This window comes from Agrilus planipennis, unplaced genomic scaffold (assembly GCF_000699045.2).
Source record: "Agrilus planipennis isolate EAB-ADULT unplaced genomic scaffold, Apla_2.0 scaffold283, whole genome shotgun sequence".
In the NCBI taxonomy this organism is placed as follows: Eukaryota; Metazoa; Arthropoda; class Insecta; order Coleoptera; family Buprestidae; genus Agrilus; species Agrilus planipennis.
The window spans coordinates 288991-309860 of record NW_020438960.1 but is presented as its reverse complement, the minus strand read 5'-3'; the positions used below and the strand labels follow the sequence as shown (position 1 = coordinate 309860).

Genomic DNA, 20870 nt, shown 5'->3' with positions numbered 1-20870 from the left:
TCACAATTGTTTCATATTTTACCCATAATTCACAATCGAATAACCGGAAGTTAACTGTACAATTGATTTAAACAAAATTTTGACTGTAAGCTCCTAATTAAATAATTTGTCAAAATGTGCACAGATGAAAGTTTAATTTAACTTTAAGTTTTCCCTTATATCGAAACTTTGTAGATATTTGCTATTGTATCAGTATTTGCCTTAAATATATCTTCATGTTAGGTATATTCTCTATTGTAAATCCCACATATTTATTACATGGCAAATCCACAATATAATCTCAAATACATACAAACCTATGAGAAAATTAATACTTCTTCACCACATTTCACTTAAACAACACAATAAAAACACTTAGTTTATAAAAGAAACACTTTTATTTAATTGTGTCTGTATTAATCAAACAAGCCAAGACCCATGTCATCATCCGACTCTTCAGATTCTTCTTTCTTTTCTTCTTTTTTAGCTTCTTCTTTCTTATTCTCCGTAGCAGCTGGAGCACTAACTACGGCAGCTTGTCCCACAGAAGTAGCTCCTACACTTGAACCAAGTTTGGTAATTAAATCTTTTATATTTATCCCTTCTAAAGCTTTTGCGAACAAGCCAGACCAATACGGCTCCACATCAACATTGGCTGCTTTTAAAATGGTTTGAATTTTCTCGCTCTAGAAAAACATATAACTTAAATATGAAACTGATTTAAAAACACAAAAGCTATTAAACGACTCAAAGTGCGATGGTTAATTGTGAGCGAGATAAATTTGAAAATGTGTATTTTTAACCTTACCGTGATTGCAACATCATCATCTGCTAATATTAAGGAAGAGTACACACATGCAAGTTCAGCAACAACAGCCATTGTTTCCTTAAAATATACTTTTTTGAATTTATAATAAACTAATTTTCTATTAACTGGACCTACCAAGTACCTCACAAGCCACTAATAACTACTTGAAGAACGCTCCCGGAATTGGAATACGACAAGTTAACAAAACACAGTTGACCATAACTTGGCACCATAGATAATAGGTTGATACCATAGATGATTGACACCGACTGACACCACTGATATGATTAGTGTGTCATAGATACGATCATAGTAGGTTAAAGAGAAATCACTGGAGGTCTGTCCCCACCTCGCGTAACCTAACTCCATGAATATAAATTTAAATAAATTTAATTTTTGAAGTTTTTAGAAGTTTTTTAAGTAACGAAGTTAGAATTTATGCTACAGACAAATAGGATGTGTTCCATGAGACTTACAGACAGATAAAACGAAAAGTAACAAATTCACGAAGTAAGGTTAAAAGGTTTCTTTATTGCCAGCAGTCGTTAAAATCACTTGTCAATTAATCTACGTATAATTTCATTAAATCGTAAGTCAGCTTGGGCGAGTACACCCACAAGTTTAACAACCTTGGGTCAATTCCATATGAAGTTCTATATGAAAATTGACAGCTTTTCTATAGGTGGAAATAATAATGTTATTATTATTATCATCTCTGTGATTTCTCTCTTTTAATTCGCGTAACGTCTGATTTGCAAATATGGGTAAGGAGATATTTACTAAAAATTATCTTTTTTAATCATCTTTTACACAAAACATCGACACAATACAGTTTAGCAACATTATTCTATTAATGTTGACTTTTTTATTGCAATAATTATTTCCTAGATTATCTTTTCGGAACGATCTGTGGTTTAACCTTAAATTTGAACGTTTTAATTTCGCTTTATTGTTTTACCTAGGTATAAGTAGAGATCACTGGCATAAAAGGCGTGCCACCGGTGGAAAACGGAAACCTTTAAGGAAGAAAAGGAAATTTGAGTTAGGTCGACCGGCTGCTAACACTAAGCTGGGCTCTAGAAGAATACATCATGTGAGAACTCGAGGTGGAAACATTAAGTATAGAGCTTTACGGTTAGATACAGGAAATTTTGCATGGGGTTCTGAAGGACAAGCACGCAAAACTCGTATTATTGACGTTGTTTACAATGCTAGTAATAATGAACTGGTGCGTACAAAAACCTTGGTAAAGAATGCTATTGTCACCATTGATGCCACACCATTTAGGCAGTGGTACGAAAGTCATTACGTTGTACCGTTGGGTCGCAAAAAAGGGGCGAAGTTGGTGAGTAAACATATATACCATTTATATGAATTCAGAAATATGATGAGTTCATGCGTGTCATATGAATTTTACCTATGATTACGATATTGATTGCCTGAACATTGAATTAAAAAAAAATAAAAAATGCAATTAATGTTGAATTAACCACTGAGAATTATTTGTAGTCAGAAGCAGAGGAAGCTGTTTTGAATAAAAAGCGTAGTAAAAAAGTTGCTAAGAAGTATGAAGTAAGACAGAAAACTGCTAAAGTAGAACCTGCATTAGAAGAACAATTTCAGACTGGACGTCTGTTAGGTAAGAAATGATAATTTTTAATGATTTTTCGTTTTATTGGAATTTTTATATGATGATATTTACAAGGGAGAATCTAATATTTACTTAATCGTTTTGATTTGTGCTGATTCAGTGATTTGCTTTGTCATAGTTACTCTGAAAAACAAGAAAAAATTAGCACTGCATTAATGAAATGTAATAACATTATAATTGTATTGTTTTTTCTTTTATCTAGCATGCTTGTCTTCAAGACCAGGTCAGTGTGGGCGTGCTGATGGTTATGTTTTAGAAGGAAAGGAGCTCGAGTTTTATATGAGAAAAATAAAATCCAAAAAAGCTAAATAAAATGTATGGGAAGTATGTTTTGTTTATTTCTATTCTTTTCTTGTGAATGATGTTGATATTAGGGGAAAATGTTTAGTCCCTATTTCTTTAAAATTGATTTCTTTTCTAAAAAGAGTAAGATTTAAGGAATATTTAAGTTCAATAATTAGGGTAAAAGGTTTCTTCTTAGTTGAAGTGAGTGCTACATAGGTTTTATTTTAACCATTGGTCTGTCATGCTGAGATGCTTTGTGCTTAACTACAAAATAGTATATTTTTCTGATCCTATGAAATTATCACAATAGAACAACAAATTTAGAGAAATGAAATTTCTATTCATTGTCAAGTCTTATATGAGACAACAAAATCGTTGTTTTGATTTATTTTCATTTATTAAACACATCCGAACGGCATCTGCAAATATTTCTCTTACTCCAAATCCAGTTTTTGCTGAACATTCTAGGTATGCTTTTGCTTGTATTTTCTTTTTTAAATATTTTCCCTCCTTTTCAGTCAAGCATATATTATTTGGATCGTCCCTGAGATCGATTTTTGTTGCTAAAATAATTTTAGTGTAATCAATAAATTATTGTAATTAGATTTTTTGTAAACGATTTATAAACAGTAAGAATTTGTCAAATATTTGTTTCCTCAGTCAGGCGATTTCATGAACATTTATGTTATACTATAGTTTTACTGAATATGAATTTTCATTCGGGCAGGTTGAGACGAATATTTGTAAGGCTTTCAAAAACGAACAATTACCTATTAGAATTATGGGAACGTGAGGCATGTAATGACGTACTTCAGGTACCCATTTATTACGTACGTTTTCGTAACTAGTTTCACTCGATACTGAGAAACAAACCAGGAAGCAGTTCGTCTAAAAAAATAATTGGTGAAAAATTTCCATTGAAATGTTTTTTTGTTTACATTTCCGTACACCAGGATAGGAAAGAGGTCGTAAACGTTGGTAATCTTCTTGTCCAGCTGTATCCCATAACTTTATACAGTAATCGTTTCCATCTACAGATATACTTTCGCTGTGATTATCGAAACTATAAAATATATTTCTTTAAATGCATTTACCGTCGTAATAATTAAAAATTCTTACACTGTTGGAACATATTCCTCTGGAAATTCGTTTCTTGTGTAAGAAATTAAGAGACAAGTTTTTCCAACCATACCATCACCGACCACGGTTATTTTAAAAGGTTTATTTTTTATTTCTTGATCTGGCATTGCTAAAATAAACGTGAAAAAAGTTGTACGTACCTATTGTATTTTTTTTTTAGTTTCATAAATTTTGTTTTTATAAATAAGTACCAGCATATTAGGTAATAATTAAGAATAATTAGTGAGCAACGTTATAATTCGCAAAACATTTTTAATATAATTCATATTATAATAATAATACAACTACTTATAAAAATAATGGTTCATTAATGTGGCAAGCACCTGACACTTACTTTGATTACTGATGAATGTTCTAAAAAGACTGCAATAGGTATGTTACATACATACATGTATAAATATTATTTTGTGTATTTTAATTACTTTAAACTGCTAAAATGATTTGGTGCAGTAACGAATATCCAATAACTATTATTTCTGTAAATAAATTATTACTACTCCATAATTGTACATGTAGATACTTCTACCAAAGGCGTGTATGTATTTCTAGATAAAGAAAATCACGTCATACATGTTATCATGCAATGCACACAAATATATATATATATTTATAGATATATTCCTACTTTATCTTTTGTTCATTTCAAATATTCGAAAAAGTATTTCAAATATCATTATTAATTTGCGATATATTCAAATAAATAATAATCTTTTCGTTCAAAACTGAATCGAAGCGCATATAATCTCTGTTAACCAACTATATAATGGAAAGTTTTGCATAAACATTTCGAATATAAAGGCTGTTCCTTCATCATTTCAGTATAAAAAAAAAGGCAGCAATTATTAAGAAAATATAATGAATAAGACAATTTTGCTTTTGTTAGTGTAATGATACTTTATTACAGTCCACATTAAAAAAATAATCGAACACGTGATGTGATGCACCCTTTGTACACAAATCATGTTAAAACGCCAATTTTATTTTACATTTACTGTTTATTGGATAAAAGCGTTATAGAACGGAAATCACATACCGTTATATTATTATTATTATCTGTGTGAACTGCATTATTTATTTATTAGAAAAATACAGAAATGACCCCAATACAAAATATTATTTTCACAAAAGTTGTACTATATATACATTATATATAAATATAAGAGAGTATAAAAAATAACGTAGTTGCACTTAATTGTAATGCGCAAATAGTTAAAATTCTAAAATACTAGTTTTTGGCAACAGTTGTTCCCACAGAAGCAACATAACTCTTAAGTTTAAGAATATTGGAAGCTCATTCCCTCCTCTACGCAATCTAAAAGAAACTGTTAAATACCGAGTACAGTTTATTGAGATTGGGAACATTTCTGAGACTGTACGTTTGTTCTCTGAAAAGAGACAGGTAATGTTGTCTTCGAAGCAGATTAATTTTGTTACTTTAAACATTAGTCAGGACTCGAGTTTATATAGGGATTTGATATCAGCTAGACCGAATCTGAGAGCTATGTCGCGGTAGATATGCGTGAACGGATGGAGAGGCGAGTCTGATTTAAATGGTAAAAATCTGAGAAACTTATATTGAATAGACTTTAATCTTACGATTAGTGTTAGGTATGAGTAGGTAGGAGACCAAATAGGTGAAGCGTAGAGTAAAATAGGGACGATTGGTGTTTTATAGAGACGAAATGAAAAATTATCGTTTTGGTCGCGTTATTTATTATTACAAATGCAACGACTTTCGTGTCAAACGATTCATAAAATTGAATAGGTATTCAAAGTAGTTTGAGGAAAAATGGTACATTAATTGTTTTGAACATTCAATTGTGTGAAACATTTGATAATGGATATCTACTTGTACCGAAATTATAGTTGCATTTATAACAATAAATAAGGTGATAAAAAAACAAAATACTTTTATTTCATATTATTATAATGGTAAATTATTGAAAAGTGGAGGTTTTTGTTGTAAAATAGTACGTAGGTAGTGGACATTATTAACTTATTATCATCCACATTGCAAAACTGTTTTAAAAGATGTTAACAGACGACCATCTAATTGTAAATTTTGTGAAAAGTAGTATAAGAGTCAGTACGGAGACGCGTTGGTGGCGTCAAACAGAAACGCTGTTATGTCGTTTATAAACATTCTAAATATAAATTTTGGCCTAGAAAACGCCCCTCCATAAAAATACTGTAATTATTTTCAAATTCAGCAAAAATACCATTTACTTGTGCTTTACCGTTTAAAAAGTGAAAATGTCAACTTCGTCACTCCAAAGACCGTCATTTTGGCCTATAAGATCGCAAAAAAAGGTACAGAAACGTTTACGCATTTATACTCAACTACTCTTGTTCTGATAGAATTAACTAATAATGATTAGGTACTACGTGATATGCTTCAAATTCTCAACTGAATATTGTTTCCCTATTAATTCATTTATTTATTGTACTCATCAACCATCTAATGGTAACTAAAAAAAACAGAGAGATAATTTCATTAATATACACACCTTTTTCATGAACGCTACATTTTCAATTAAACAACAACATATTGTAATATAATTGCATCATTTCAATGTACCTGACCTTCTCACTATTAGGCATCAAGATTTTACAAAATTTTTTGGTTCATTCTCATCTAAAATATATAAACGAATTTTACGCAGTTTTCATTCAAAACGTACAGTTTTGTTTGACTTGCTCTTTCACATTATATAATTAAACAAAATGTATCGATGTAATCTGCAAACACATAACTTTAACTGGATAGTTACCGTATGTTACATTTTTATTATTATACGATACGTATGTAAAGTTTTGTGTATGCATGTATTTTTACGTCAGATGAAGTTGTTCTATACATAATACATACCCGCATTTAAAATTCAACACCAGCTGACGATGAGTTTCGCTATTTTTAAAACTTGCATGCCAGTAGAGAAGCAGGGGTGGCAAACTCCCAACTGCACTATTTATTCAAATAAGTTGACTCTTTTATCCTTGCATTATTCTTTCTTAACAGTGCAAATTTCTCTTATCACTTGTACTTATTGTATATGTACATCATAATAGTGTGTCGTATTGTGATATACCGTTTTTCATTTTTCTTTTTTTAATCTTAATAGTTTTCAAAACCAACAATAAGTGAGAATAAAATAGAACAACTTAGAACTTATCTAACAATAACTAACTTGTAAACAATATACATACCTAAATTGTCATTTGTTTAAAATTTACAATAATATTATTGTGGTAGCTCTAGTAACACGAATATCGCAAAAAAAAAACATTCGACTGTGAACGAATTAATTATCCGTTTCATTGTTTTGAAAATTATTCGCTATTTATAAGAGGAAATTTGTAGGTCAAAAATAGTATTTTGATTATCCTGCACCTATCTATCTCGATATTCACTCACTTTTTGGCTTTAAAATACATAATTTATTTTTATTCTCATTATTTTCAAGACACGATCTACAAATACAAACTGTTTCATAAACATGGAATAAAAAGTATTAATTACCTATTCATTGATGTAGATACTTCTACCAAAGGCGTGTATGTATTTCTAGATAAAGAAAATCACGTCATACATGTTATCATGCAATGCACACAAATATATATATATATTTATAGATATATTCCTACTTTATCTTTTGTTCATTTCAAATATTCGAAAAAGTATTTCAAATATCATTATTAATTTGCGATATATTCAAATAAATAATAATCTTTTCGTTCAAAACTGAATCGAAGCGCATATAATCTCTGTTAACCAACTATATAATGGAAAGTTTTGCATAAACATTTCGAATATAAAGGCTGTTCCTTCATCATTTCAGTATAAAAAAAAAAGGCAGCAATTATTAAGAAAATATAATGAATAAGACAATTTTGCTTTTGTTAGTGTAATGATACTTTATTACAGTCCACATTAAAAAAATAATCGAACACGTGATGTGATGCACCCTTTGTACACAAATCATGTTAAAACGCCAATTTTATTTTACATTTACTGTTTATTGGATAAAAGCGTTATAGAACGGAAATCACATACCGTTATATTATTATTATTATCTGTGTGAACTGCATTATTTATTTATTAGAAAAATACAGAAATGACCCCAATACAAAATATTATTTTCACAAAAGTTGTACTATATATACATTATATATAAATATAAGAGAGTATAAAAAATAACGTAGTTGCACTTAATTGTAATGCGCAAATAGTTAAAATTCTAAAATACTAGTTTTTGGCAACAGTTGTTCCCACAGAAGCAACATAACTCTTAAGTTTAAGAATATTGGAAGCTCATTCCCTCCTCTACGCAATCTAAAAGAAACTGTTAAATACCGAGTACAGTTTATTGAGATTGGGAACATTTCTGAGACTGTACGTTTGTTCTCTGAAAAGAGACAGGTAATGTTGTCTTCGAAGCAGATTAATTTTGTTACTTTAAACATTAGTCAGGACTCGAGTTTATATAGGGATTTGATATCAGCTAGACCGAATCTGAGAGCTATGTCGCGGTAGATATGCGTGAACGGATGGAGAGGCGAGTCTGATTTAAATGGTAAAAATCTGAGAAACTTATATTGAATAGACTTTAATCTTACGATTAGTGTTAGGTATGAGTAGGTAGGAGACCAAATAGGTGAAGCGTAGAGTAAAATAGGGACGATTGGTGTTTTATAGAGACGAAATGAAAAATTATCGTTTTGGTCGCGTTATTTATTATTACAAATGCAACGACTTTCGTGTCAAACGATTCATAAAATTGAATAGGTATTCAAAGTAGTTTGAGGAAAAATGGTACATTAATTGTTTTGAACATTCAATTGTGTGAAACATTTGATAATGGATATCTACTTGTACCGAAATTATAGTTGCATTTATAACAATAAATAAGGTGATAAAAAAACAAAATACTTTTATTTCATATTATTATAATGGTAAATTATTGAAAAGTGGAGGTTTTTGTTGTAAAATAGTACGTAGGTAGTGGACATTATTAACTTATTATCATCCACATTGCAAAACTGTTTTAAAAGATGTTAACAGACGACCATCTAATTGTAAATTTTGTGAAAAGTAGTATAAGAGTCAGTACGGAGACGCGTTGGTGGCGTCAAACAGAAACGCTGTTATGTCGTTTATAAACATTCTAAATATAAATTTTGGCCTAGAAAACGCCCCTCCATAAAAATACTGTAATTATTTTCAAATTCAGCAAAAATACCATTTACTTGTGCTTTACCGTTTAAAAAGTGAAAATGTCAACTTCGTCACTCCAAAGACCGTCATTTTGGCCTATAAGATCGCAAAAAAAGGTACAGAAACGTTTACGCATTTATACTCAACTACTCTTGTTCTGATAGAATTAACTAATAATGATTAGGTACTACGTGATATGCTTCAAATTCTCAACTGAATATTGTTTCCCTATTAATTCATTTATTTATTGTACTCATCAACCATCTAATGGTAACTAAAAAAAACAGAGAGATAATTTCATTAATATACACACCTTTTTCATGAACGCTACATTTTCAATTAAACAACAACATATTGTAATATAATTGCATCATTTCAATGTACCTGACCTTCTCACTATTAGGCATCAAGATTTTACAAAATTTTTTGGTTCATTCTCATCTAAAATATATAAACGAATTTTACGCAGTTTTCATTCAAAACGTACAGTTTTGTTTGACTTGCTCTTTCACATTATATAATTAAACAAAATGTATCGATGTAATCTGCAAACACATAACTTTAACTGGATAGTTACCGTATGTTACATTTTTATTATTATACGATACGTATGTAAAGTTTTGTGTATGCATGTATTTTTACGTCAGATGAAGTTGTTCTATACATAATACATACCCGCATTTAAAATTCAACACCAGCTGACGATGAGTTTCGCTATTTTTAAAACTTGCATGCCAGTAGAGAAGCAGGGGTGGCAAACTCCCAACTGCACTATTTATTCAAATAAGTTGACTCTTTTATCCTTGCATTATTCTTTCTTAACAGTGCAAATTTCTCTTATCACTTGTACTTATTGTATATGTACATCATAATAGTGTGTCGTATTGTGATATACCGTTTTTCATTTTTCTTTTTTTAATCTTAATAGTTTTCAAAACCAACAATAAGTGAGAATAAAATAGAACAACTTAGAACTTATCTAACAATAACTAACTTGTAAACAATATACATACCTAAATTGTCATTTGTTTAAAATTTACAATAATATTATTGTGGTAGCTCTAGTAACACGAATATCGCAAAAAAAAAACATTCGACTGTGAACGAATTAATTATCCGTTTCATTGTTTTGAAAATTATTCGCTATTTATAAGAGGAAATTTGTAGGTCAAAAATAGTATTTTGATTATCCTGCACCTATCTATCTCGATATTCACTCACTTTTTGGCTTTAAAATACATAATTTATTTTTATTCTCATTATTTTCAAGACACGATCTACAAATACAAACTGTTTCATAAACATGGAATAAAAAGTATTAATTACCTATTCATTGATTAACTTAAATAATATAAATAACGTTGTTGTAATAAAATAATATGGGTAGAAGGCGACGTGAATTTTTAATTACCCTGAAAAGAGAAAATGCATCTATTCCTTGGGGTTTTAGTGTTATCGGTGGAGCTGACGTTAACGCGCCGATTACAGTAACTCGAGTAAGTATGTAATAAAAAAGAATATTTTATTATTGATAGAATATTAATGTAATAAAATAGTTAACGGAGAAAACAGGTGCAAGGTCATAATATAAAGTCCTTTGTCATATTTTTAACAACAAAAATACTCATTTAAGCATTAATAATATAATGTAATTTCGTAATCAACTTTTTGTTTAGTTTAATAAAAAGTTGTTTATTAGGTTGGATTTGGAACGCCAGCAGCGAATCATTTGCAAAGGGGTGACATAATAACGAAAATAAATAATTATGATTCTCGCGACATCAGACAACAGGACGCACGGAATTTGTTCAGAAATTCGGATAACGAAATAAAAGTTGCCGTTCAGAGGTGAGTGCTGTTACAACCTTTTTTTACACTTTTATGTTAAACATTTTGTCATTAATTCACAGAGAACATCATCCTTATTACGGAAGTGGCGATTCTTCTTTACACAGTTCTAGAACGTACAGTCCTTTGCCAGCTTCTCCCCACTTATCCCCAAAAAGCGGAAGCGATTATATGAGAGGAGGAACAGCCCTAACCCCTACGCAAGGAGCGCCGTTTGAAGAAATGATTGAATACGACATGCAATTTCTGCCTAACGGTAGAAACGCGCTGAAACATAATCGACACAACTTGGATGTCCACGTAGACAGACAGGTGAACTGGATTTTATTAATCAATGTTCTAAATTATTCTAATGTAAAATTAAAACTCTACTCGTGATGTCCTTGACAATTGTTTCGCCACTTTGTACCTTCTTTAGAATTTACAGAATTATCTGCTAACAAGTAGTTTCTAACAAAACAATTTCAATTTCAATTTTTTATTTATTAACAGTCAGAGATTTTATTTCTGAATCGTCAATAAGTTTAATTATTTTTTGCATTAAATGGCACTCAGTTAACACAGGCCGTGTATAAATATGTTGTATTTTAAAACACCCAAATTTAGATTCTTGATTTTAAACTTGACAACTAACGTCAAATAGGTACTTAGTTATTGCATGATTACATAATGTACGAAATAATTAAAAAAAATATATAAATAAACCGTATTTAAATTTTGCTGGTGCTAAATTTTGCAAAGTATTTACCAACGTTTTAGGTTTGAGATTATTTTTAGAAATCTAAATGTAGGTCTGGTACAATCGCTCGTTATTTTCGCAAATAAATCCAAGCAACATATAATATAAATTAAACTGATTTGTTCGCTTTTTAAATATGATTTTAGAAACGGAATAATATGCTTAAAAAATAAAAACAATAATTAATAAAGATATGAATGTGTTAATGTATGTAACACGTCTCTGTTAAACTGAAACAGATCCTAACATACCTGCTATTATTAAAATATAAATAATGCATTAATATACCCATCAGTAGATAAAAATTTCCATTTTCAGCCTTATCGTACTACGCCACTTGTTCTTCCTGGTGCAAAGATAAAACGTGAACAGGCCCCGACCGAATCCTATTTGCGTCATCATCCTAATCCATCTGTAAGAGCCCCTCCAATGCACCTAGAAACTGAAAATATTTTGAAAAAAAAGGTAAGTAACCTTTTCGTTATTTAAATAATGTACAATTTACTTTTTTTATTGTGTTATCGGTCTGCACAAAATTTATACGTGAGTAATCGATATGAATTATAACGATTAAAAAAATTGCTTGTTTGCGCAAAATGGTATGTTAGAAACAAGTTATTCAGAATGCTAATTTGTATTTTTATAGGTAGCAGATTCGGTTTTGCAGAAAATAATTCCGGACGAAGAAAGAGGCAAGGTAAAGTATTAAAAAATATTACGTATTAAAATTTAGGGGGTGAAAAGTGAACACGGCGAACGATATTAAGTCATTCACTCTCTTCTAATTAATTTATTGTCTTGTTTAAATCGAACCGGTTATTTGTTAATACGTATTACAAGTTTCTTTTCTTTTTTATCTTTTAATTGTAAGATTTTCTTCAGGCACTTGATTTATAAAACTCCACATTGTAATATTATGAATAAAAAACTGAACAGTATATAGGATGTACGCTTGATGTTTTTTATTCATAATGTACTGTAACTTTCCTTAATATCCTTATTATCAGTTTGCTACGATTCTAGTGGACAAAAATAAACTTGTAGGGTACTTAACTATTTCTAATATCGCCAAGATTGTGTTTTAATATTTATTTTTTCACTTCGATATTGACACATTGATATATTTGTTAAACAATACTACTTTTGCATTTTCTAATGTTTCATATTACTTTACAAATATACAAATTTTCATGTACTCTTTTGAAATACATGTTCTTTTAGATAGTTCACAAGCAGTTTAATTCACCAATAGGCCTCTACAGTGAATCGGCAATTGCGGACACGATTCAAAAACAAACAGGCCTTCCGGCGTAAGTGTACCTGTACTTAACTGCAAGAAAAGTATGTGCTCATATTCAAAAATTTTTTGTGTTATAGGAGGAGAAGAGCGGTTAAATATGATCCCACGAAAAGTGAAATTTACAAGGCAATTCAAGAGGAACAACTTGGCGACAAATACCAGGAAGTGACTGTACCTCCGCATTCAAAAATATATATTCCGAATAAGGTTGATATACCGAAGGTAATTTAAAAAGTGATTCGAGGTTTTATTTGTTTTTATCTGGTGTCTGGTATATGTACAATACTTTTGACTTTTCAGAAACATAATATCGGTCAGAAACACAACGACTTAAATCAACTAGGTGTACCTGAGGAAAGGATTATACAAAGTAACTCTTTTAGAAGGTTGATGCTAAGCGTTTTGCCCGAATCAGATTTTTAACAGTTTCTCGTACTATTTGAATATTTAACAGAAATATATAGATTTATACGTGTACATAATAATATATCAATCAACCGATGCATATGTAATAAGTATGTAATTCTACGTATAAGATATTATTTTCTTCGATACTATTTTGTGATACTGCACCTATTTAACACATTATCGTATAATATATATATACATGTCCGTTTTAATTGGAGACTACACCAGACAATCTATATATACCTACACATTTAGGTATATTTATTAAGTTATACATTTTACCGATTTTGATCAGAAATAATGAAAAAGACAGCTTACATTTAGTAACTTAATAAATTGTTTATAGTTAACAATAATAATGCTATTCTGTTCTGTACTTCTGCAAATTATTCGTACAATAAGAAAGCAATAAAGGCGGAATGTTTCCTGTAAATTGTACCTACATACATATTATAAAATAAATTATTACATTAAGAACGAACATGATTACACTTACGATTATTGTTTAATGTTTTTGTTCCAGTAATTTTATTTACATATGTAGTAATCCCTATTTTAATTTAAATGAATTTACCCTATAGTTTACCAATTTTTAGTGAATAATGAATAGATGAACATTTTCAATTGTTAGAAGATGCCATTTTTTGAATTAGAGACAATTACAGTCGTGTGAATCTGGCGCCCGATATAACTAATCCAGAAACTAAAACATAACCAACAAATTGTTCCTCATTTGCTGGGTCTAAGTATGTAAGTATCATAATTGGGCGTCCATTATTTGTGTTTAAAAAAAAGAAAATTGTTTGGGGTGCAGTTGGAAATTAAATGTCAATTTTTTCAAAAACTACTGAAGATATGTTAATTTAATTGACGCCAAATGATTGCGTGTCATTTGTGCTTGAAGACTGGACTATTAAGATGAGCGGAATTATTTTTATATTATTTATTAGTTATAATTATGATATTAAAATTTTCAATGGCATTAGTATGATTATATTATTATCTATGATTTACAAATGGTGAACGCGTATTAGTGATATCAATGAAAAATAGTAGTATTTGTCTATGTATTATATGCAATATAAACTCCGCCTACGATATTAGATCAGTTTTCAAGCACAGATGATACGCAATCAATTGGTGTCAATTAAATTGTCATATATTCAGTAATTTTTGAATAAATTGGTATTTAATTTCCACCTGCACCGACAACAATTTTCTTTTCTTCTTAACATAATTAATGGACGCCCAATTATGATACTTACGTATTTAAAACCAGCAAACAACACACAATTTATTGGTAAAATTTAAAACAGAGGATTATTTATATCGGGAGCCAGAGATTCACACGATTGAAAAACATATATTATCTTTCATCTATGGTTCGTCTGACGAGAGAAGTTATAATCTATGGAAATTGTCATGATAGTATCTGTGGAGTATTTTGTTAACCTAGTCTATGTATTAACCTCACTCTTTCGACAGCGTAGCCGCATAAGTGAAAGATAATTAATTAAATCATGTTAATTTATGGAAATCGACTATTCTTAGGCATTCAGAACCTTCTCCTCCTAACCAAAGTAAATTTTTATCAATTACTGTTTTAGAATCTGAATCTTTTTAAACGCATTATAACAGTTTCAGCAAGAAAGAACAAAATATGTTGGAGCCCGTATGATAAGAGATGTGAAACGTCGAAACATAGTAAAGGAATATGCTCCTACTCGTCTTCGAATTAATTCACTGCGAAAAAATGATATCTTACCAGCAGAACTTCAATGCATTGCAGATGAGGAGATCGGAAATCTTCCTAGAGATTCTGCAGTTTTACGGCTTCAAGGGCGATGTGTTGTAACTTCTAGGCCGCGAGGCGTTGCACATCGATGGAGGTTAAGTCGAATAGTTTTTCGTGATTTAGCTGACCACAATAAATTGTCTGGAATACAAAGAGCAATGTGGTAATTAAATAAATGTTTAACGGTATAGAAATATAACAACATAATAAGAATTTTCCTGGTTTTATTGCTTTGACTCATATAATTGATTCTATGACATTTCTGCTACATTTGCAGCGTAATGTGTAATAAATCTAGCTGATGGATCATTTACATTTATCCATTTTGGCATCCAAAAGTAAGGAATGAGTGTGTTTGCCAAAGATGGATAATGTTTTTCAAAAACAGTCCTGTAATAAAATGATTCCTTCGTTTTAGGTGTGCAATGTGGGAACATTTCTGCAGCTTTTATTTCATCAAATTTTTCTGGCATTCGTTTATCTACGATTTCTGCAAGTATTGTAAATAGAGATTTCTTTTCTGAGGCGACTCCATCACTAAAATGATCGACATTAAAATATTAACACTATTTCGTTTTCTAAATTATTTTACCTAAAAGCTTCCTTATGACGCCAAAGAATTTTCGAAGGAAGCAAACTTGTTTCATCAAATGCAGAACGTATTAGAAATTTTTCAATTTTTCCGTCTTTTGGCTGTCTAATTTCCTCAGGTAAATTTAAAATATAACTACTAAATTGCAGATCCAAGAATGGAACCCTCAGTTCTAAACTAAGAATTACGTCGTTTACTAAATTATAAAAAGTTAATTATTCGGTCAACTTTAAACTATTATAATTTTAATGATGCTGTAATATAAGCATTAACCATTATTTAGGAAGAAATAAAATGACACAAAGAAGTAAAAATGTTTACCTATTAGCCGATGTAGTTCTATCAGCTCTTAATCCATCAAACAAGTAGATGTCCTTTAGTAGTCTGATACTTTCATTATGAGCCGACGTCGGGTCCGGCGCGTCCCTAAAATAAATATAGCCCTGAGCTAATTCGTCCGCACCTTCACCACTGATCAATACTGTGGTATCCGTTTGTTCTAAGATATACTTAGAAACCAAATACATTCCTATAGATGCTCTAACAGTTGTGATATCAGGAGTTTCTAAGTAATATATGACATCGTCTAAAACCGCTTCAACATCTTCTTCCGTGAAAATTACTTCGTGGTGTTCTGTACCGATATATTCTGCAACTTCCCTGGCTGCGATTAAGTCTGGACTATCGCTCATTCCTACCGAGAACGACTGCAAATAAAATGCTTAATTCAATGCATGTATAAATTTAATTTCTGGTAATAAATTCCAATTCAAAATTCAAATTTTAATTCAATTTTAAGTGCAGGCTAAATTGCCTCCAGAGACATTTGCATTGATGGTTGTAATTAATCAAAAAAAAAAATACGAAGTGCATAGCACATACTTGTATTTTGTACGGTATTTTGGCTTTGTTTGTTTCTGCTACAAGGAGTGCTGCAAGTAGTGACGAATCTAAACCACCTGAAAGCAAGCAACCAATTCTACGATCGGCCATAAGTCGCTTTTTGACTGCCATTGTCAATAAATTTCTTACATTTGCATATACATCTTTAGTAAAATCTACAAAACAACATTAGTTTCTGATAAGTTCAATTACTTAATCAATTAACAGTAAATATGGAACAATAAAGCAAAAAATGAAACCTCTGTAGGATAGAAATGGTTTGAAAACAGGCGTGTCAGTTGGTTTGTGGAAACGTTGACTATTAAGAAACTTCACTGTACCATTCTCCATTAGTTTATATTCTTCGAATGTGCCTGGAGAAAATGGTTCTAATATTTTATTAGCTTCATTAAGTTCTTTATATAGGTTCACTAAACCTGCAAACCAAACACTGTTACATTTTGGAAAAGTTTGTGCAAGTATTTTTCTTGTATTTCTCTTAAAAATCATTAATTTTTGCAGTAAAAATATGAATAACAATTCTGTTCTTTTGACTCACCTTTAGCTTCAGATGATATACCTAACACTTTATTTGCACCAGTCACTTTAAACAATGGTCGAACACCATATGGATCTCTTGCTATATAAACAGCTTGTTTCTTCACATCGACAATACAAAATGCAAAGACTCCATCTAAATTTTTCACGCATTTTTCTATACCGTACTTGTTGTACAGATGCAAAATGCATTCAACATCATTATTTGTTTCATACACAAAATTTTCTTCCTTAGCTAGCTAAAATTTAATTATATTATATAAATTGCATTGTTTAGTTTGGTTTATAAATAAATAAGATATTTATATACCTACCTTTTTACAGTTGTACAGTTCTCCGTTACAAATAAGAACTTGAAAAGGATAAGCATGTAATTTCATAGGTTGCATACCATGTAGTGTATCGACAATTGTTAATCGATGGAAACCAATAGTCGCATCCTAACAAAAATCTATTAAATATTTTCAAATAATAGGAATGCACAATCTTGAAAGTAGAATTATAAATTACCTTTACTCTCCTATCACACTCTAATCTCCATGCATCAGGGCCTCGTTTACTAATTTTTGTAAAAGATGCTAAAAAGCATTCTTTCAAGTCACACTGAATGCCAAAAACCGCCCAAATTCCACACATGATTTCAAAATTTAGCTTTTTATAAACTTACTACAAAAAAGAACTGCTCGAAATGTACTATATTCAAGTTATGCGACTTTACGTAAAAGGGTAAACGCAACGTTAAAATGCAAGCGCGTGGTGCCAACGTGTTTGTAGACTTTATCGCCAGCCATAGCATTTATCGCAAAATCTAAAAATACGGAATGTGTAAAATTCACAATTAATTAATAATACTTAATAATTATAGCTATAGTAGATAAGTATGGTGTTTTCAATGTTATGCTTATGCAACCAACTTATCGTATAGGTGCAAATCTTACATACTCAAAGTAATAGAATGTTATAAAAACTAGTTTGATTTTGGTAATTTTTCATAATAAAAAGAATTAATAGTAACAGGAATAAACGGGAAGGCACCACAATAGAGACAATGACAAATAACAAGTTCTTTGTTTATAAACAATATTTTAGTGATTTAACATATCATTAATGAATTGTTCCCAAAACCGTGCCTCTTTTTCCTTAAATGTTTCAAGCCTGGTATGTGCTGGCTGATATGTTTCCACCACGCCCAGTCCAATTTGTATGAATAAATTTACCCTCCTGTCCGAGTAACTCATATGTGTGAGCTCCAAAATAATCTCTTTGTGCTTGTAGTAAATTGGCAGGAAGACGTTTCGATCTGTATCCATCATAAAATGCAAGAGCAGTGCTCAGTGCAGGAGTAGGAACACCTGTAACAAAAATAGAAGGGTCGATTTCATTTCAATTTGGAAGCACTAAGATAGGAATGTCTCGGATTTACCAATATTTACTGCAGTTGATACAACATTTCTCCATCCACTTTGTGCTTTAGTAATGGCTTCTTTGAAGAAGGGGGCAAACAAGAGGTTCTTCAGTGTAGGGTCTTTGCTAAAAGCGGTTTTAATCTGTCCCAAGAATACTGATCTAATAATACAACCCCCTCTCCACATCAAAGCAATGGAACCATAATCTAAAGACCAATTATACATTTTCGCTGCTTCCCGCAATAACATGAATCCTTGGGCATATGAAACTATTTTGCTTGCATACAACGCCTGAAATATTTTAAATTTTATAAATTTATAATGGAATTTCGGTAATTTCAATGTCAAAAAACAGAAAAAATTGAACATGTAGCTGAGCAGATAGGACTGTGTAAAACTAACATTTCTGGTAAAACTATATCAAAATCAATATTAGTTTTATTTTTTTTTGAGTGTTCTGTTTATTTAAAGAAATAAATCGAATTCTATTTTAATAAATAAATCGAATTACTCAAGTTCATTATTAAGATAAAATTTAAATTTTAACAGGTAAGTTTTTAACCTGACGACAATCCTCCAAGAATTTAAGCTTGTCACCGCTGAACTTAGTCGTAGGTCCAGGAAGTTGAGCACTGGCGGTTTGTCTTTCATCAATTAAAGCAGATAGACATCGACTAAAGACGGCTTCCCCAATAAGAGTCACGGGAACTCCATAATTTAATGCAGCAATTGCTGTCCATTTTCCTGTTCCTTTTTGACCAGCTGCATCTCTTATTTTTGGGAGAAGATATTTACCTAAATTAAACTTAATTAACAACATATTTTTAAATAGTTGATACATTTACCATCAGCATCTTTGAATTTTAATATATCCTTGGTGATTTCTATCAAAAAACTGTCTAATTCTCCTTTATTCCATTCTTCAAAAATGTAGGCCATTTCAGACTGATCGAGTCCAATTGCCAACATCAAATGGTATATTTCGCCTATCAATTGCATATCACCATATTCAATACCATTATGAACCATTTTAACAAAGTGTCCTGCACCATCAGACCCTACCCAGTGGCAGCATGGTTGTCCATCAACTTTAGCGGCAATACTTTGAAATATTGATTTGATATGAGGCCATGCTTCTGAATGACCACCAGGCATCAAGCTGGGTCCATAACGTGCTCCATCTTCGCCTCCTGACACACCTGCTCCAACAAATCTTAAGCCCTTTTCTTCCAATTCCTTGCAACGTCTTTGGGTATCTGTATACTCAGAATTTCCTCCATCGATCACGATATCGCCCTTGCTCAAGTATGGAAGTAATTGATCAATAAAAGCATCGACTGCATTTCCTGCTTTCACAAGAAGCATAATTCGTCTTGGTGCCTTTAATTTAGACACAAGATCTTCAATTGATACTGCACCAATGATGCTCTTTCCTTTAGCTTCATTTGAGAGAAACGCGTGTACCTTTTCCACAGTTCTATTATAAGCAACTACAGTAAAACCATGGTCGGCCATGTTCAAAATTAAATTTTGTCCCATTACAGCTAAACCAATTAATCCGATATCTCCCTTTCTAAAAAAAATTATTATGTAATTGTGGGTTAACTAATAAATACTTTTTAGTTAGTATTTTGAAAAAGATGAACCATATATTATATTTAACAGTGCAAAAAAAAAAAGAAAACCACTTCAGAATATAAACTTACCATACTTATTTTGCAGTAAAACATACTTTCTTTGTAATTATTTTAACATTTGAATCAATTTGAGTAGCACTATAAAAACATCAAATAAAATCGAAAATTACTTAATATCCCTAGTAATTGAAAGGAAATGACAAGTGAATTTTGTAATAAATATAAACACCAAATAGGCGATTAAATTTTAAATTAATATAACTTACTTTTCGGCCATTTTTTGTGTATTATTCTGGATTTTATTAACAACTACGAGGTACGGGATTATACTTGTTGAATATATGTAAATGTGCTCCAACTACAATTCCATTGCATATTCCAAAGTCACATTGAGACTTGAAGGTCAGCATCAACGTCTCGTTCCATTTATCTACTATGTTTCGTTACGATAAAATGATTACCAAGGAATACTGTTATTCGCTAATCATTTTTAACTGAATTTTGTTATTGGTATATTGGTTTTTGCCAAGGACTTTGTACATGCCATGGTGCCACGACCATGTACACGTACACATCCCCTCCTAAAGTTGTACGAATGTACCACACATAGGTACCACGTTTCTTATC

At 30.8% G+C, this 20870-nt stretch overlaps 6 protein-coding genes across 15 annotated transcripts; 2 read left to right on the top strand and 4 right to left on the bottom strand.

Annotated features, from left to right (window-relative positions):
* Window positions 1–358: 358 nt before the first annotated feature.
* Window positions 359–1034, bottom strand: LOC112904625 (60S acidic ribosomal protein P1-like). Of its 2 annotated transcripts, none has more exons than XM_025975134.1 (3): window positions 923–1034; window positions 788–865; window positions 359–665 (listed from the first exon to the last, which is right to left on the bottom strand). In XM_025975134.1, the coding sequence occupies exons 2-3, from the start codon at window positions 857–859 to the stop codon at window positions 396–398; spliced, it is 342 nt and encodes a 113-aa protein (XP_025830919.1). In that variant the 5' UTR covers window positions 860–865; window positions 923–1034; the 3' UTR covers window positions 359–395. The 2 variants fall into 2 exon arrangements, with proteins under 2 accessions (XP_025830919.1, XP_025830920.1); XM_025975135.1 differs by having other exon boundaries at window positions 788–876; window positions 923–1032.
* Window positions 1035–1441: 407 nt separating this feature from the next.
* On the top strand, window positions 1442–2765 carry LOC108742183 (40S ribosomal protein S8). Its single transcript, XM_025975133.1, has 4 exons — window positions 1442–1551; window positions 1750–2132; window positions 2297–2426; window positions 2641–2765. The coding sequence occupies exons 1-4, from the start codon at window positions 1548–1550 to the stop codon at window positions 2748–2750; spliced, it is 627 nt and encodes a 208-aa protein (XP_025830918.1). The 5' UTR covers window positions 1442–1547; the 3' UTR covers window positions 2751–2765.
* On the bottom strand, window positions 2454–15227 carry LOC108742184 (ras-like GTP-binding protein RhoL). Of its 5 annotated transcripts, none has more exons than XM_018477250.2 (7): window positions 15139–15227; window positions 11954–12107; window positions 3843–3972; window positions 3672–3786; window positions 3494–3611; window positions 3162–3286; window positions 2454–2561 (listed from the first exon to the last, which is right to left on the bottom strand). In XM_018477250.2, the coding sequence occupies exons 2-7, from the start codon at window positions 11955–11957 to the stop codon at window positions 2535–2537; spliced, it is 519 nt and encodes a 172-aa protein (XP_018332752.1). In that variant the 5' UTR covers window positions 11958–12107; window positions 15139–15227; the 3' UTR covers window positions 2454–2534. The 5 variants fall into 5 exon arrangements, with proteins under 5 accessions (XP_018332752.1, XP_018332751.1, XP_018332748.1 ...); XM_018477249.2 differs by lacking the exons at window positions 2454–2561; window positions 11954–12107; window positions 15139–15227 and adding exons at window positions 4198–4408; window positions 6101–6331; window positions 6442–6545 and having other exon boundaries at window positions 3043–3286; XM_018477246.1 differs by lacking the exon at window positions 2454–2561 and having other exon boundaries at window positions 3043–3286.
* On the top strand, window positions 5789–15382 carry LOC108742180 (PDZ and LIM domain protein 3-like). 4 transcript variants are annotated; one of them, XM_018477241.1, is made up of 8 exons: window positions 5789–6173; window positions 10778–10926; window positions 10989–11238; window positions 11984–12130; window positions 12312–12362; window positions 12887–12975; window positions 13043–13187; window positions 15012–15382. In XM_018477241.1, exons 1-8 carry the CDS (start codon window positions 6117–6119, stop codon window positions 15333–15335), a joined length of 1212 nt encoding a protein of 403 aa, XP_018332743.1. In that variant the 5' UTR covers window positions 5789–6116; the 3' UTR covers window positions 15336–15382. The 4 variants fall into 4 exon arrangements, with proteins under 4 accessions (XP_018332743.1, XP_018332742.1, XP_018332741.1 ...); XM_018477240.1 differs by lacking the exon at window positions 5789–6173 and adding an exon at window positions 8811–9194; XM_018477239.1 differs by lacking the exon at window positions 5789–6173 and adding an exon at window positions 9915–10574.
* On the bottom strand, window positions 15373–18083 carry LOC108742177 (asparagine synthetase [glutamine-hydrolyzing]-like). The gene is made up of 8 exons (XM_018477233.1): window positions 17711–18083; window positions 17515–17640; window positions 17202–17439; window positions 16903–17079; window positions 16643–16818; window positions 16082–16467; window positions 15761–15937; window positions 15373–15705 (listed from the first exon to the last, which is right to left on the bottom strand). Exons 1-8 carry the CDS (start codon window positions 17834–17836, stop codon window positions 15420–15422), a joined length of 1692 nt encoding a protein of 563 aa, XP_018332735.1. The 5' UTR covers window positions 17837–18083; the 3' UTR covers window positions 15373–15419.
* A 166-nt stretch (window positions 18084–18249) lies between these two features.
* LOC108742178 (6-phosphogluconate dehydrogenase, decarboxylating) lies at window positions 18250–20778 on the bottom strand. 2 transcript variants are annotated; one of them, XM_018477236.2, is made up of 6 exons: window positions 20510–20778; window positions 20313–20381; window positions 19452–20179; window positions 19169–19401; window positions 18624–18897; window positions 18333–18552 (listed from the first exon to the last, which is right to left on the bottom strand). In XM_018477236.2, the coding sequence occupies exons 3-6, from the start codon at window positions 20143–20145 to the stop codon at window positions 18350–18352; spliced, it is 1404 nt and encodes a 467-aa protein (XP_018332738.1). In that variant the 5' UTR covers window positions 20146–20179; window positions 20313–20381; window positions 20510–20778; the 3' UTR covers window positions 18333–18349. The 2 variants fall into 2 exon arrangements, with proteins under 2 accessions (XP_018332737.1, XP_018332738.1); XM_018477235.2 differs by lacking the exon at window positions 20313–20381 and having other exon boundaries at window positions 18250–18552; window positions 20510–20775.
* Window positions 20779–20870: the final 92 nt, after the last annotated feature.

Excerpts from the sequence above, each read along its gene's own strand:
- LOC108742184 (XM_018477246.1), bottom strand. Across the intron at positions 3,787-3,842 it reads GAGGAATATGTTCCAACAGT|TTTCGATAATCACAGCGAAA; the intron begins GTAAGAATTTTT and ends TATATTTTATAG. Across the intron at positions 3,287-3,493 it reads CGTTCCCATAATTCTAATAG|CAACAAAAATCGATCTCAGG; the intron begins GTAATTGTTCGT and ends AAATTATTTTAG.
- LOC108742178 (XM_018477235.2), bottom strand. Across the intron at positions 18,898-19,168 it reads TCTTGGAGGATTGTCGTCAG|GCGTTGTATGCAAGCAAAAT; the intron begins GTTAAAAACTTA and ends AAAATATTTCAG. Across the intron at positions 18,553-18,623 it reads ATCAACTGCAGTAAATATTG|GTGTTCCTACTCCTGCACTG; the intron begins GTAAATCCGAGA and ends TTTTTGTTACAG.
- LOC108742183 (XM_025975133.1), top strand. Across the intron at positions 2,133-2,296 it reads GCAAAAAAGGGGCGAAGTTG|TCAGAAGCAGAGGAAGCTGT; the intron begins GTGAGTAAACAT and ends AATTATTTGTAG. Across the intron at positions 2,427-2,640 it reads TCAGACTGGACGTCTGTTAG|CATGCTTGTCTTCAAGACCA; the intron begins GTAAGAAATGAT and ends TCTTTTATCTAG.
- LOC108742180 (XM_018477239.1), top strand. The coding sequence starts at position 10,458 with ATGGGTAGAAGGCGACGTGAATTTTTAATTACCCTGAAAAGAGAAAAT. Across the intron at positions 11,239-11,983 it reads ATGTCCACGTAGACAGACAG|CCTTATCGTACTACGCCACT; the intron begins GTGAACTGGATT and ends TTCCATTTTCAG. Across the intron at positions 12,363-12,886 it reads CGGACGAAGAAAGAGGCAAG|ATAGTTCACAAGCAGTTTAA; the intron begins GTAAAGTATTAA and ends ATGTTCTTTTAG.
- LOC112904625 (XM_025975134.1), bottom strand. The coding sequence starts at position 859 with ATGGCTGTTGTTGCTGAACTTGCATGTGTGTACTCTTCCTTAATATTA. Across the intron at positions 666-787 it reads ATGATGATGTTGCAATCACG|AGCGAGAAAATTCAAACCAT; the intron begins GTAAGGTTAAAA and ends ATGTTTTTCTAG.
- LOC108742177 (XM_018477233.1), bottom strand. The coding sequence starts at position 17,836 with ATGTGTGGAATTTGGGCGGTTTTTGGCATTCAGTGTGACTTGAAAGAA. Across the intron at positions 17,080-17,201 it reads TATATCATCTGAAGCTAAAG|GTTTAGTGAACCTATATAAA; the intron begins GTGAGTCAAAAG and ends TTTGGTTTGCAG. Across the intron at positions 16,468-16,642 it reads AAATACCGTACAAAATACAA|TCGTTCTCGGTAGGAATGAG; the intron begins GTATGTGCTATG and ends TTTTATTTGCAG.